The sequence below is a fragment of the Anneissia japonica genome, unplaced genomic scaffold (genome assembly GCF_011630105.1).
Source record: "Anneissia japonica isolate Jap-2015-1 unplaced genomic scaffold, ASM1163010v1 scaffold652_len952628_cov199, whole genome shotgun sequence".
NCBI lineage: Eukaryota > Metazoa > Echinodermata > Crinoidea > Comatulida > Comatulidae > Anneissia > Anneissia japonica.
In genome coordinates this window covers 924411-941365 of record NW_022757608.1, presented here as the reverse complement: position 1 = coordinate 941365, position 16955 = coordinate 924411, and the positions used below count along the sequence as shown (strand labels likewise).

General features: G+C 35.3%; 1 protein-coding gene across 1 annotated transcript in view; it reads right to left on the bottom strand.

Annotated features, from left to right (window-relative positions):
- Positions 1–1552: 1552 nt before the first annotated feature.
- Positions 1553–16955, bottom strand: part of LOC117124810 (X-ray repair cross-complementing protein 5-like) — a gene marked incomplete at its 3' end in the record, with an annotated part of 20557 nt that continues 5154 nt past the window's right edge. Inside the window, 4 exon segments of the mRNA XM_033271138.1 lie at positions 1553–1620; positions 3766–3975; positions 5539–5611; positions 13781–13865. Of these exon segments, the coding sequence (XP_033127029.1) occupies positions 1553–1620; positions 3766–3975; positions 5539–5611; positions 13781–13865 (436 nt within the window).

The following is a 16955-nucleotide window of genomic DNA, read 5'->3' as shown; positions in this document are numbered from 1 at the left end:
ACCCAGGAGTACAAGTGGGTACCTGGTAAGTTCAAACACAGACTGCACTGAATACAGCTGCAACATTATGAAATTCCCCCATGGGCCTGAATGTGTGTTCCATATGTGCTTGATCCAGTGATCCGTTTTAATGACGATCAGTTTAGACTGTCACAGACAATCAGCAGACAGTGTTGAGCCATCTAACACTCACAGGAAGGGAGTTAGATTGAGCGAGTGCCTAGCTTATTAAAGGGAACAATGTAACACCAGTTATGAAGAAAATACTTCACTCACAGCACAAACTAAAAATCAAAGTAGTTTATGTTGGTTTTTGAAAACAACAATGCAAGTTTAGGTATGCATTGTTGTTACTAAAGAATACAAAAGTCCTTGACAATCAATATGCATAATGGAAATTACAATTTTACAAACTAACACTAATGTAGTTGGATCAATATAGTGCAGGAATGGTCGGAGGGCCAAAGTGAATTTTTGATTTAACACCAAGGGCTACACCCAAATTTCGATGGTTCCAGTGTGCTTCCAAAAACCTTTATGCACTGCTTTTATACCACTTTATTATAAGTTTTATTATTACTGTTTACAGATAATGGTTGTCGAGCCGTTTTCTAGCCAAAGATGGTCGGCGGGTCACACACATAGGCATTTTGGTCCAGGAATTTCTTTCAACCTACGTGTTCAACCATAGGTGTGATGGTTGAACTTATTACCAGCTATTTAACAAATCAGACACCTAGAATCTATGTAGGTAGTATACCAGTCTCTCCTCTGTCCACAACAGGAGCTGTGCCAGTACACCGGGGGATGCTAAGGCTGTCTCTTATACACATCTAGATGTGTATAAGAGACAGGCATTAAATCAGTCAGTCAGTATATATAAATAATATTCCAATATTTTAATATAATAATTAGAAAAGTTGTAAAATACGAACTACTCTACACTATGGTAGTAGTAAATTCAAAAATATGATTGCGAAGTTGAATTGTATGCAGGCAGGTCAATCTCAATATATTCTTTTGCCATGATACAATAAGTTATAAGTGGCCCCTGCAGCATGCAGTTATAGGTGCACCCTGCAGCATGCTAAAAAAAGTCCAAATAAAATCTATGGTTATATTGATGTATTGCCATCCAAATTAACTACAACTTAGTTGTAAATATGAGGGCGGAAAGAAGCCACTGGCGTAGTGTATTTTAAATTCTTTTTTAGTGGACATGACAGAGTGTTTGGTGAAATCAGTTTACATAGAGTAATGTTCATGACCATAATGATATCAATGGAAACAATAGTATACATACTCCAAGTATCAAAATGCATGACATCGTGTCAGGATTCAATATTTCAATATTACTTGTGTCATCATCAGGAATGAAAAATTATCCATATTTGCAAGCTTACATGCACAATTACCAAAAATCAAAGCATTTACAATAGCAATGGGTTTAGCCTACGCATAGCAAACGCTTCTTTAAACAATAGGACAGACCAGTTTTGTGAACTGTCAATAATGTTGATGATCATAATAATGATATAAATGGATACTGTACCTTGAGTGCAGCATCTTTTGTAACAGAACTTGAGTTGCATTCAGAGTTTGCAATCAATGTAATATCAGCTATGAATAAAATATATATTTTTAGTCAATTAGATAAAATGTGATATATCCAAAGCCAGGTACTCACTGCACCCGGCAGTCGTCGGTTGACGCGATTCTATGGAGAAGGCAATGCCAAGACGCACATGCAACATGTTGCATCGGTTGTGGCTTGGACTCCCAACCTTGTGCAAATCACTTGTGTCCTTGGGCAAGGCACTTTATCTACAGTTGTCTCTCTCCACCCAGGAGTACAAGTGGGTACCTGGTAAGTTCAAACACAGACTGCACTGAATACAGCTGCAACATTATGAAATTCCCCCATGGGCCTGAATGTGTGTTCCATATGTGCTTGATCCAGTGATCCGTTTTAATGACGATCAGTTTAGACTGTCACAGACAATCAGCAGACAGTGTTGAGCCATCTAACACTCACAGGAAGGGAGTTAGATTGAGCGAGTGCCTAGCTTATTAAAGGGAACAATGTAACACCAGTTATGAAGAAAATACTTCACTCACAGCACAAACTAAAAATCAAAGTAGTTTATGTTGGTTTTTGAAAACAACAATGCAAGTTTAGGTATGCATTGTTGTTACTAAAGAATACAAAAGTCCTTGACAATCAATATGCATAATGGAAATTACAATTTTACAAACTAACACTAATGTAGTTGGATCAATATAGTGCAGGAATGGTCGGAGGGCCAAAGTGAATTTTTGATTTAACACCAAGGGCTACACCCAAATTTCGATGGTTCCAGTGTGCTTCCAAAAACCTTTATGCACTGCTTTTATACCACTTTATTATAAGTTTTATTATTACTGTTTACAGATAATGGTTGTCGAGCCGTTTTCTAGCCAAAGATGGTCGGCGGGTCACACACATAGGCATTTTGGTCCAGGAATTTCTTTCAACCTACGTGTTCAACCATAGGTGTGATGGTTGAACTTATTACCAGCTATTTAACAAATCAGACACCTAGAATCTATGTAGGTAGTATACCAGTCTCTCCTCTGTCCACAACAGGAGCTGTGCCAGTACACCGGGGGATGCTAAGGTGTCCAACTGGGGGGGGGGGGCTAAGTATTTATAGGTGTAACTATAGTGCGCAGCGTTATCTGAGAGCCGAAGGCCGGAGCCGGGAGTGGGTGTAAAAGAGGGTGTCCCCTCCTCCCAAAACGAGATTTTTTTAAAAATTGGGACTTCTAGATGGGCGGAAATTGCTGGGATGGGAAAACTAGGCCTATTTTTTCTTTCTTTTTTTGGTCCGACTGCCCGACAAGCTTTGGCCGATGGGAGGGGCTTGACCAAACCAATGGGGGGCTTATCCAAGAAGACTTGTTCTACCACAAGAACCATAGGTGAGCATGCAAGCGTGTCATTCGAAACAAGGGCTGATATGTTGGCAGTATGTTAAGGTGCCCATGGCTTAACCGCTCGCCCATTTGACTCGCCAATAACATAATATAGGGATTTATACTGCGCATTTGTCAAGGGATGCAAGGCTTTGGTGACACCTGGTCAATTAATCCATAATTAGAAAACCGAAGTGCAACCTGTTCCACTCCCTGGGGAGTACAATATATTAATGCCGATACAGACTAATACATTCAATGCCACATCATCCTACCTAGGTACCCATCTTGGTGGAGTAGGTAAAGTGCCTTGCCGAATGATGAGTGAAATACACAGGTTTGAACATCTGACCTCAAGGTTAACAAACCGAAACGCAACCCTGTTTGTGTTATTTTTTTATGTGAACAATGTATGTAAGGGAGAGGTAGAAAAAAAAGATATATTCTGAATAGGCAGTACAATGGCACTAATTGCAATTGTGGTCAAGAACTGGTCATAAAATCACATATATTAAAATAAAATAGTAAATGTAAATTGGATGTAGAGAAAATCCCATAAGGCACTGAGATTTTTTAAAAAGTAGGTATTCAAAATAAACAATATTATGCCAATACATTTAAATAAGTAAATACCATTTATATAACATTAAAATGACAGTAAGTACATTTGATCCTTTACATAACATTACAATGCTAAGTGAGGTTGGTCACACACAATAACAAACATATAGGAATTGATGATAAAAGACCAATACTGTACCTCACTTTTTCAGCAAAGTTATTTAGTTAAAAGTATTTCTAATGACTTGCCATTTTGAATCTCCCTCCAGAAGTCTCCTTTGTGGATGATAGGAAGAGTCGCCTTAAGTTCTTCCAGGAATGTATTGAAAATTAAAGGTTTGTTAGATATACAGCATTCTTCTCGAAGAGCACGGATACAATCAATCACTTTACTATTAATCATTTTCCCGAAAGACTGCTTCAACAACTCATTTATCTGCATCTTCATTTCACTGCATACTGTAAAATAAATGTTTAGCAATTTGGCTACAGTATAAAAAATTAATAGACAATTGAAGTTCAATTATCACAGTAATGAATATAAATTTTAATTTATTAGCATTTTAGCTAATTCAAATTGAAAATATTTAGCCAAATTTAGTTTAGGTTTAGATTTAATGTTTTGGTTTGAAACCTTAAGCAATGAATTATCCAACAATGTTATTTGTTTTCTGGTGGCTATTCACATGCACCTTTAATCCTTTCTTGAATTTGAGATATTGTATACCAATGTCCATTCTAAAGATCAAGAGCAAAAAATTCTGGTTTGATATTGTATTTTGAGCCATCTTTAATTGCTTTGATACTTTTGCGGGCTTTCCACAAAGGCTATCCAAATAAAACTGTCAAACGGTTGTATTAAAATGATGATGTTAAAAATGTTAGGATTATTATTATTATAATTATATATTATAACGAATAATCTTTATTTCGATTGCTATAATACCCAATGAAACTACATAGCAACGAACCACCGATAGGAGCCAATAAACTCTCAATCACAACTATATGTGGCAGCATCACAAGAATTGTCAAAAGATACATCAAAAAATAATAAGTTTCCCCTTAATAAGGGTTACATTGTTTTGATTTGGCCATTTTGCACACTCGGAAAGTGTCTCGATCCCCTTAATAGGGGTGTCCCCTTAATAGGAAATGGATTGTATAGCGTCTTACACAATTAAAAATCGCTCTCAAAGAATACGATAAAGAGAAGAGAAAACTAACCCATGAACTATCCTAAAATTAGGGGTTGGCTGTAGTGTTAAAAGATATTTCCCTTTGTTTAACTGAAAAGTGTCCCCTTGATAATACTATAGTTGGATTGCTCACAGGCCATTCACTGTACAGGATAATCTGAAGCCACAGACGCCATATGCAAAAGCCCAATGACATACCAGTCAACAAAGTTTTTGTTTGCTTCGTCTTCTTATGACCATCTTGCACACCGATCTGACTTACTAAACTTTATTTATCGTGGTATACAGCCTAAATTACATGATCAGTGAAATATTAATTATGCAAATGAGTAATTAGCGTATTCACCGCGTATCAAAAACAATAGCCTCCACCTTCTTATTACCATCTTCATTCTGCCAAGTTGAAACCAATTGGATTTGTAATGATAGTCCTGCATTGCGCCAAGTCTTCATTGTGACAATTACAAAGAAGTAAATGCCAGCTTTATTAAGAAATGTATTGGGAAATTATTTCAATAGATTTGTTGTATTATGTTTTTATGTACTATATATTTATCTAATACTTTCCTTCTGAAATTCCCACCATAGATACTGACGACACATGTAATTAAATAATTCTAAATAGGCAGGATATATGGCTGGTGTTGCAATATGAGAAGCAGTGCTATTTAATATTATTCATCTATCCATGCTGCTTTTGAAAAAAGTAAAACCTGAAACAATAATCAATAACTGGTACAATCTGTTTTTATGTAAATAATAGTGTTGAATAATATCATTTATTTAAAATTATTATATATATATATTTTTTTTTTTTTTTTACCTTTTCCAAACTCTTGGACATTATTCTGGGCTATCATAGCTCTGAAATCTTTAACAGGATCAACTGTACCAACCTATAATTTGAAAATGAAACGATTGTGTATAACTTACAGTACATATGATACATTCACACAAACCTGTATGAAATATTCTACAATTATTGTACGATAATGATTACGACACCAAATCAAGAAACACACAAAAACAGACTAGTGCAAGGAACCAAAACCATTGCAGCATTTTTTTGCAAGATCAGTTCAGCAAGTTAATGGTTTTGGCACTTAACTAGCCTACCAAAAAAACAGAGGTGAGGAAAAAACAGTTGAAAAGGAGAAAACAAGAGATCACAAAGATGCTGAGTTTAGGCTGTCTCTTATACACATCTAGATGTGTATAAGAGACAGGGCCTATGCCTGGCGCTCTTATGTATGTGATCAATAGGTTTGGGTTGTTTTCCACTATTTTCTGTGGCGTCCTTGGCTGCGGACTCCATGCCTAATGCTACTTCTGTAGCCTTATGAAGTTTTAACCCTTTTTCTGTTAACAGCCATTTTTGTATCGTGGCTGATGTCAATCCAACAACGAATTTGTGATTCGTTAAGCTTATCTCTGAACTCATAATGTTTGGTTGAACGCCTGAGGTAGTTTCAACTTGTTAATTTGTTTATAGAAGCGAAAACATTCTAGCAATAACTAGAGGCGTTGGCGAAAAATGTGTATGGAGTTGTTTGCATATTTTATCATACGTTCGGGCATGCACAGATCTTTCAATGACCATCAGTAGCGTAGTAACACGTTTTTCGTGTTGATCCATTTACATCAATGAAGGATTCTAGCCTCTCAGCGTAGGAGATCCAATCCTCCGTATTATCGTAGGCTTCTAAATTTCCGATAGTCGGCATATTAATCTCCTCCTAGTATCTTGTTAATGTTACCTTTAGCCTTGTCGCCAATTAGTAGTGTATGGTGGATTCAACAATGTATGTATTAATGTAAACTTTCACGAACAAACGAAAACACAGATGTTTAACAATCATCATCTGGCCATGCTCCTTCGCCTTTCTCCACATCTCATCTTTTCTGTTTTGAGATGCCTTGTTAATTTCTGTGGCACTTTGTTGGTAAAAATAATTTGTTGTCAGGCTTTGTTGCCAGGTTGACAGTTACCTTTAGGCTTCACAATGGGGACTTTTTGTCCTTTCAGTAGCCCAATCTTTCTGAAAACAGAACTTCTGCATTTTTTTCTGTCAGCTGATCAACTTGTGTATGTGCTTTACTCACATATGTTGTTTGTACTGCAATTTATGTTGAAGATTTCATGCCATGGTAGCTTAATTTTGTTCAACTAAGCTCTACCAAATATTGGTAGGCCACCCTTGTTTACGATAGACAGTCTGGCGCTTACCATTTGTTTGTCCATTGTAGTTAATGTATACATTGTATCATCCTGAGCATTCTATTTGTTCACAGGTGTACATGTATGGAAGCCTTCTTTCTCTTTGCATATCTGTGCGTTTCGGAAGTTCTCCTCAAGTCGTGTCGATTCATTATTGAATACGTCGCTCCCGTGTCTAATTCCATTTTTACCTTCTGTCCGTTTATATAGGGGTATACCCGACAAGGGTTCATATTAGAGTTCACTGTAAGTTTGTTAATACTGGTAAAATCTTACTCATCATCAGATTCTGATAAGCCCCCAACGTTGTGTACAAGCTTATATTTGTTATAGCGATGTTGATTTTTATTATTGGGTTTTGTTGTATGTCCCGTTGTATGTCCATAGGACTTTTCTTTTTCTTGAAGCAAACCTTTATGATGTGCCATTTGACCTTGCAGAAATTACATGTTGTTTTGATGAATCTGCATGTTTCTGCCCTATGTGTTGTGTCTTATGCTTAGCTGATGTATGGCTAGCTTTACTAGGCCTATGCCTGGCGCTCTTATGTATGTGATCAATAGGTTTGGGTTGTTTTCCACTATTTTCTGTGGCGTCCTTGGCTGCGGACTCCATGCCTAATGCTACTTCTGTAGCCTTATGAAGTTTTAACCCTTTTTCTGTTAACAGCCATTTTTGTATCGTGGCTGATGTCAATCCAACAACGAATTTGTGATTCGTTAAGCTTATCTCTGAACTCATAATGTTTGGTTGAACGCCTGAGGTAGTTTCAACTTGTTAATTTGTTTATAGAAGCGAAAACATTCTAGCAATAACTAGAGGCGTTGGCGAAAAATGTGTATGGAGTTGTTTGCATATTTTATCATACGTTCGGGCATGCACAGATCTTTCAATGACCATCAGTAGCGTAGTAACACGTTTTTCGTGTTGATCCATTTACATCAATGAAGGATTCTAGCCTCTCAGCGTAGGAGATCCAATCCTCCGTATTATCGTAGGCTTCTAAATTTCCGATAGTCGGCATATTGATCTCCTCCTAGTATCTTGTTAATGTTACCTTTAGCCTTGTCGCCAATTAGTAGTGTATGGTGGATTCAACAATGTATGTATGAATGTAAACTTTCACGAACAAACGAAAACACAGATGTTTAACAATCTGCCATTTTTTGTAGAATCGTTTATTCTCAAAAGTAGGGGGCACTTTATTAAAATGTACAGTTATCATGAATAATTTGTATTGCGGTAATCTAAACAGGTAAGCTTACTGTATTAAACCTAATAATATATTACACTGTTAAAATGTTAAAAAGATAATTTCAACATAATGTTTAAGTACAGTTTATTTGGAGTCAATTTCGAAATTGAGAGTCGGCATTTTAGTTTTATTTTTTGGCTACATCGAAAAATATTTTTTTAATGAGCTAAAATAGGCTGGATTAGGCCTATCTTGCGATGATAGGTGATGCAACTGTGTTAGGCCACCATTTTGCTCTTCGATATAGATTTTAAAATACTCTTTGTTGTATTTTTGTGTATTTTCTACTTTCTAGGCATCAACAATTTTTGGTAAAAAAAAAAAAAATTCCTACTATCTATTTTACCAAAACGTGGCCAACACAAGAATTTTTTTTTATTGGCCTTATTATCATTATCATTATTATTATTAATATTATTTTCTTTTTTCAATTTTGACCATTAATTTCTTAGTTTTTCCATGTACTTTCATAGGATTCTAATCTATACTATATGCCCCCTTAATTCTAAGTGCTCACTCTATTCATGCTACATCTATCTAATAGAAAGATCAATAATAAAATAACAACAATATTTGGTCATTAACACTGCATCATTAAAAACTATTTTCGTTTCTACTGATTTCATATTATAAATGAATTGTATTTGCATTACAAATTATTGCTATGAATTAGTTCTAATTCTACTGTAACTGATTCTTATATCAATATAAACAAAATTATACAGAATGTATGTCACTGTTGTATGGAAACATGCCAAAACCCCTATTTGATTTTTTGGTTAGTGCCCCTTTACAGGGGTTCTTCTCATGNCCTTTTCCAAACTCTTGGACATTATTCTGGGCTATCATAGCTCTGAAATCTTTAACAGGATCAACTGTACCAACCTATAATTTGAAAATGAAACGATTGTGTATAACTTACAGTACATATGATACATTCACACAAACCTGTATGAAATATTCTACAATTATTGTACGATAATGATTACGACACCAAATCAAGAAACACACAAAAACAGACTAGTGCAAGGAACCAAAACCATTGCAGCATTTTTTTGCAAGATCAGTTCAGCAAGTTAATGGTTTTGGCACTTAACTAGCCTACCAAAAAAACAGAGGTGAGGAAAAAACAGTTGAAAAGGAGAAAACAAGAGATCACAAAGATGCTGAGTTTAGGGGCGGCAACACAAAAGGACTTTTCCTCTAAAGTTTTTAGACGGCATTTAGGTGTGAACAGTGTTGAAGTGCCTGAAGTAGGTCTGAGTGTTCTTGTTTAGGTTGTAGAACAGTTTGAGAAGATCATGTATGTAAGTTGGTGCACTGTGGTGAAGAATCTTGTATACAAGGAGAAAAGTCTTAATGGAAGCAAATGCAATGTATGTCGCTTATCCTTGATCGATCACCTCCCAAATTTTAGTATATTATAGCTGAGACAATTTTCTTCCATAAGTTTGCCCTTCATTTTTCATTTTGATGACATCATCATGGCCAAAATTTTTTTCTGACACCCACCTTTATTAATCTTTCTTCAAATTGAGGCTCTTTACAGCTATATTATACAGCTTTATATATAATTGAGGGCACACATTCTGCGTATAACTTAAAATTGGTCAGTGACAAATTTAAATCTAGTTGGCTTTTCCCAGCAGTACTGGGAGAAGGCATTGTTTTTGTTCTAATTTTTTTTTTTTTTCTTGCACATATTTTTCTTATATTTTGAATAATCTTTTATTATTTTTAGTAGTCAATATTACAACAGTTAAACATCTAACAATGAGATTCTATGTACAAGATTACAAATTTATAAATGCCAAATGTGCAATACGAGTAGATTTACCGTACAATTAAAAATCGTAACGGTACTGAATTTAGTCTACAGGAGTTTGTGCTTCAAACAGGCCATTCCATTCGTAGAAGCCTTTTGATGAAGAAAGTATACCTTTTTAGGAAGGGTTGCCTAGGTTAAAACTCATTCGGGTATATGAAATTGATTATAAGCTTGAATTGTTAATCTTATTAATGTAAGGAATACAGTACTACAGTATGTTCACATTTAATTTTATTTACAAGTTGAATTATATAAAATTCGAATTTAATGTTGTAAATATATAGTTTGCCTAATTTGCTTTTGAAAAATCTAAAAACTTATTTATCACAGGAATGTAAAAACTTGCCATATTTCCTCACTTTGTAGTGCTTTAAATAAATTTGTGCTATATAAATATTTGTTATGATTTATATTTATCATATCATTTATTTATGATAATATTATCGTATACTATGATTAAAGACCATATTTCATGATGATTTACTATCCATACTAGCACATTCTTTTAGGTGTCTTAACATTATTGAAGACATTTTTTTGAGTTCCTAATGTCCATTAAATAGTAATGGTAAAAGTAAAGAAAAATTTTACGCTAACATGAATCTACAAAATATTGGACGAGGACTTTTCACATTACAAAAGCAACACGTGAGAATTCATTATTCAAATTTTGTTAGTACAGTACAGTGGAAGGAGCAGAGTAATATTTAGTATTTTTAAGTAAGTAGAACGTACCACAGTGAGTACAGCTGTTACAAAGGTGTATGTATACTAAATATAACGGAACAATATAAAATACGAAATGTCTAAATCTATCACAAATTTAACAAGTACTGTACAATCCAATTTTTACTTTCTTTCCAGAATCTTACAAAAAAGAAAATAAATGAAAAGAAATATGATACTCTTGGGCGTTGATGATGGTCAGCAATGTTTCCCCACCCACAAAGACCATATTTTATGATGATTTACTATCCATACTAGCACATTCTTTTAGGTGTCTTAACATTATTGAAGACATTTTTTTGAGTTCCTAATGTCCATTAAATAGTAATGGTAAAAGTAAAGAAAAATTTTACGCTAACATGAATCTACAAAATATTGGACGAGGACTTTTCACACTACAAAAGCAACACGAGAGAATTCATTATTCAAATTTTGTTAGTACAGTACAGTGGAAGGAGCAGAGTAATATTTAGTATTTATGTAAGTAGAATTTACCATGTGAGTACAGCTGTTACAAAGGTGTATGTTTACTAAATATAACGGAACAATATAAAATACGAAATGTCTAAATCTATCACAAATTTAACAAGTACTGTACAATCCAATTTTTACTTTCTTTCCAGAATCTTACAAAAAAGAAAATAAATGAAAAGAAATATGATACTCTTGGGCGTTGATGATGGTCAGCAATGTTTCCCCACCCACAAAGACCATATTTTATGATGATTTACTATCCATACTAGCACATTCTTTTAGGTGTCTTAACCTGTCTCTTATACACATCTAGATGTGTATAAGAGACAGAAGACATTCTGATTTGCATGGTCTGTCAAATTACATTATAAGGGGTTGGTGAATAGGTGTTTTATTAAAACAATGCCTGTTGTTAACATAAAATGAAGCCTCCGAAACAATTCAGAAAATCATTTCATAATAATTTGTCAATGTATTGAGAAATTTCACTTAAATGTAGATGGTTTATATCCTTAATTGTTTTCAAGCCTAAACAAAGTATGTGTGCAATATTATTTTATTATTTGATAAATTATTCTTGCAGTGTCAAGAGTTAGAAAACAATAAATACTAATTAGGTTTCTAAATAACGGAAATCTGTATTACTTAGTTACTTGTATACCAGTAAAACAAACCACCCAGAACTTAAAATTCTTTCCTATAATTTTATAGTAGATAAATACCAAACAAGAGCATAAAATTATAAAAATATTGTAATACCCATATGGGTCAATACAAATAATAAGAATGAAACTAGATTTGAAATCGTCACTGAGGACGAGTTTGGTGATCCGCCTTACTTTGACGCTCACGAAGCACGCATGGTGCTGATTGAAAATTATTATATGCTAAAACATGCTCTATTTAGTTTTTAAAAAGAGTAATTTTGAGCATTTTAATGACTTACGAATGTGTACACATACGTCTTAAAGTTAAACCCAAAACATGTAACCGAAACGTAATTTCCAGCTTCAGTACGTGCTTCTTTTAAGAAAGAAAGATGAGAAGGCTCCAAAAAAGCATTCTTTTTTACCATGATGACGTCATCAAAATGAAAAATAAAGGGACACTTCTGAAAGAGAATTGTCTCAGCTATAACATACTCACAGGTGGAAGACAATCGATCAAGAATAAGCAAGATACGTTCAAATAAGTTGAAAAATAATGGCGTCATAAATAAAATTTCAGTTTTTAGAAAATTAGATAGCAATATGATGACGTCACAATGTCCGATCAGCCATAATGATCTATAAAATCATATCTACAATTCATGTGCTTTCAGAATATGTAATAAAAATTAGGGGTTACCTTTCATCCTAAGGAGCTACAACTGATTAAAAGTAGGCATAATTTTAAGTATACATAATTGTTGACGCACGCGTACGCGCACGTTAAGTCGCGCGATCGGAAAATTAAGGTACCTGACATTCAACCTTGACCTGAAGATTATGCTCACTTAATATGATTCAGAAATGACGAATGGTTAAGATGATATGGGCTCATCAACGTTTTGAGGAAAGAAAGATGGGGGGGGGTAAGAAAAAACAATTTTTTTGACCATGATGACATCATCAAAATGTCAAATATATGAAAGAGAATTGTCTCAGCTATAACATACTCAAAGTTGGAAGACGATCGATCAAGGATAAGCGAGATACGCTCAAATGCGTATTTTCAAAAATGACATAGCTATATTAAATTCACTTTATTTGAATTCAGATGCTAATATGATGACGTCACAATGTCCGATCAGCCTTTATGATCTATAAAATCATATTTACAACTTATGTGCTTTCTGAATATGTAATAAAAATTAGGGGTCACCTTTCATCCTAAGGAGCTATAACTGATTAAAAATAGGCCTAATTTAAGCATATTTTCACTGTATATTGGCACAAATCCGCAAAAAGATACCTATATTTGATGCGCACATACGGCATTGCTATTGGCCATAAGATGACCAAAAAGAATGAAAATTAGTGAAAACAATGTCAGGAACCCAAAACTATGTGAAAAAACATGTCTAGCTTCCGTACGTGCTGCGCGCGCATTTTTACGCGCGCGTAGTGGAAAATTTCAAAAACTTTAGAAATGCTCAAAATAGCATGAAACATGCTCTCATTTAGTCAAAAAGTGATTTTGATCATTTTAAAAATGTGACGCACGCGTACGCGCGCGTAAAATTAAGGTACAGTACATTCAACATTAACCCAAAGTTAATGCTCACTTAATACGATTTCGAAATGGCAATCGGTTAGGCTGATATGATCGATAATGTAAAAACGCAAAATTTGCACGTAGATGACGCCACGCAGGACTGAGCGCGTTGAAAAGCTTACTATGACTATTCCAGACCAAGCCAAATGTTCGCTGACAGCGATTGTGCATTGACTCGTGGCACTTTTTGAGATATCGTGCGAACAGAAAAGGGGAGAAAGAAAGAAGAATAAGAAAGTTGATCCAGTACCATAACAAGAGGTGATCCGCTAACGTTAGCGGATCACCAATAAAATGCAAAATCTAACCTTTGTAACAACTCCTTTGGCAATACTCTGCATACTGACATTTTCATTACCTTCTGTTATACTGCTAAGAGGCTCACCATTGTCACTAAGCAATATTAACAAAATACAATTTGGTTATTCAACAATATATAGAAAGAACTATTTAGACTTTCCTAAGTCATTTGGTACTGCACTATTAAGTAAATCAAGCTAAAAATTAAACATTGCAACATAGTGACGGATATCGATTTCTACATAGTGCATAAAAAGCTTTCTATATTCCAACTATTCATATTTTATAAATTTTGATGATTATGTATATATAACCCTTTTTATATAAATTAAATATTGAGTAATTGGATTGTGGATAAGGTTTATATTTTTGTATTGTTAGGAACCATATGAGTAATATTTTGCCTCTATTTTTGTATTGTAAACCAACGATTTCAGCCTACGGGCTGCCTGTATCGGTGTCTCTTTATAGTACCTTGAATAAATAAATAGATATATAATTAAATATTTCAAACAAAAAAACTGCATCCTACAGCAGGGGTGACCACAGGGAGTCTTTTACCCAGCACCCTCCTAACAACTATGACGGCCTACCGCCTAAGCGTAGACGTAGGTATAGGGGCAGACGCGGGGGAAGTAAGATAAAATGGTGAATTCCTGTTGTTTACAATGTATTTGTTAGGAATGACCAATTCCATACACACATTGAGCCTCGGACTCGGGTAACAACTTCAATTGAGTTAGTTCCAGACCATACTAAGCAAAATGGCGGCGATCGGAAAACTGCAGTTGATTTACCCACCACCCTGTTTTGTAATGCACGTTCGGTGCTTAACAAACTTGATGAACTACATATATTCCTTAACAAGGAAAAAAATGACATAGCCGTAATCACCGAATCATGGTTTTCACCTCACCATCACCCAAATCAAGTCAACATTCCTAATTATTCATTATTCTCTACCTGTCGAGAAGATAGACGAGGTGGGGGCGTAGCTGTTTACTTGAAAGATTACATGAATGTTCAACCACTTATAAACATTGTTGTACCTCCTGAACTAGAAGTAATTTGGATTCAAATAAGGCCACATAGACTTCCGAGGGGGATTTCACAAATTGTTTTGTGTGGCATATACATAGTTACTAATTCTCCTCATCAAGCATTATTAGAACATCATCTGATTGAAACCATGAATGGTATTCGTTCACAGTCACCTGAAACAGATTTTTGTGTGATGGGATTTCAACCGGATGAACATGTACAAAATTATAAACGGAACCTGTCTTAAACAAGTCGTTAAATTTCACACACATGGCAACGTTACATTGGATTTGATACTAACTAACCTTGACAATTTTTTTTGTGCACCCTCTGCTTTTGCTCCTCTAGGGAAAAGTGACCACCTGTCCATGTTGTGGAAACCCATGATCAGAACTGTAAATAATACTGTGAGCAAAATCAATGTTCGTCCTTTTTATCCAGCAAGAATTTGCAACTTCGGGCGCTGGATTTCCTGCCAGGACTGGACAGATATTACTTGCTGTTCTACCACCCAAGGGAAAATGGATAAGTTGTATGAACTTTTGGACACTGCTATTAATGATTTTTTTCCAATTAAAGAAATTAAGATCCATAAGTCGGATAAACCTTGGGTTACTCAAGCCCTGCGAGACTTAATTGATAGGAGACAGTTAGCCTTTTTTAATAACACTACAATGGAGGAAACTTAGAAATGCAGTTAAGAGGGAAGTTGCTAAACTCAAGGCCATTTATTTTTGTAATCGTGTTAAGCACATACAGTGTAGTGAACCACGCAAGTGGCATACACAAATTAAGACCATGGCATATATGGGTAATAATAAGATACTCAATGTTCCGGTTCAGGGTCTTTTGCCCTCAGATCATGTTGGGATTGCTAAGGCAATAAATAACCAATTCACCAGCATTGTCTGTGAGTTACCACCTTTAGATTATAACAAGCTTCCTGCCTATCTTCTTTCCGTTGATAGGATTCCCCAAATTCAGCCATGGGAGGTATATAATAAATTGAAAAAGGTAAATCCAAATAAAGCCGGGGAAGGGGGGGAGGGGGGTCGGATTGTATCCCACCTAGAATTTTAAGGGAATTTGCAGTTGAATTAAGCGAGCCGTTTTCTGATATTCTTAATTCTTCCTTTAGAGAAGGCAGGCTGCCTGTCCAATGGAAAAGATCCATTGTCGTACTCATCCCTAAAAATCAGCCACCAAGTATTGACAGGTTGAGGCCTATTTCTCTTACCTCCGCGTTTGCAAAGGTGGCTGAAGAGTTTGTAAGTAACTGGATACTTAATGACATCAGTCAATGTATTGACATTAAAGAGTATGGCAATGTGAAGGGAGCCTCCACCTGCCACTACTTGGTGCGCCTCATTCATGACCTGAGCTCTGTGGCTGACAGAAGTGGCAACATTGGGACGGTCGTAATTACGGACTTCACTAAGCCCTTTGACCTCATCAATCACAATGTGCTAATATCCAAAATGATTGATATTGGAGTCCGTAGGTCGATCGTCCCATGGGTTTGCGACTTCCTCAGTCGCAGAGAGCAGTGTGTTAAGTACAATAATTCTATGTCTTCTTTTGTTTGTCTCAAGGGTGGTGTCCCACAAGGCACTAAGCTCGGACCGTTAGCTTTTCAGATTATGATCAATGAGGCTGCAATGGGTTCTAATACCAAGTACTTAAAATATATTGATGATCTCTAATTTTATGGAAATCGACTTATATCACATGAAGGTTTCTTACAGAATGACCTTAATCAATTTCGTGAGTGGTGTATTAATAATACTCTGCTTTTAAATCCTAGTAAATGTAAAGCTATGCAAATATGCTTTGCTAAGAGCAATATCCCAGAACAAAGTTTTTACATTGGTGAATCCCATATTGATTTTTGTGACGAAGCTTTAATTTAGGCGTCACTGTACAGAATGATTTAAAATGGGGTAGCCATATTGACAACAATAATGCTAAGGCTAACAGGAAAATGTTCATTCTTAATAACCTTAAAAAATCTGTGCTATTTATACTGGATACATAAGACCTGTCCTCGAATATGCTGAATGTGATATGGCACCCTGGAATCACTAAAACACTTAGTGCAAAACTTGAGGCTACTCAGAAGCGTGCTTGCCGTATTATTTTAGG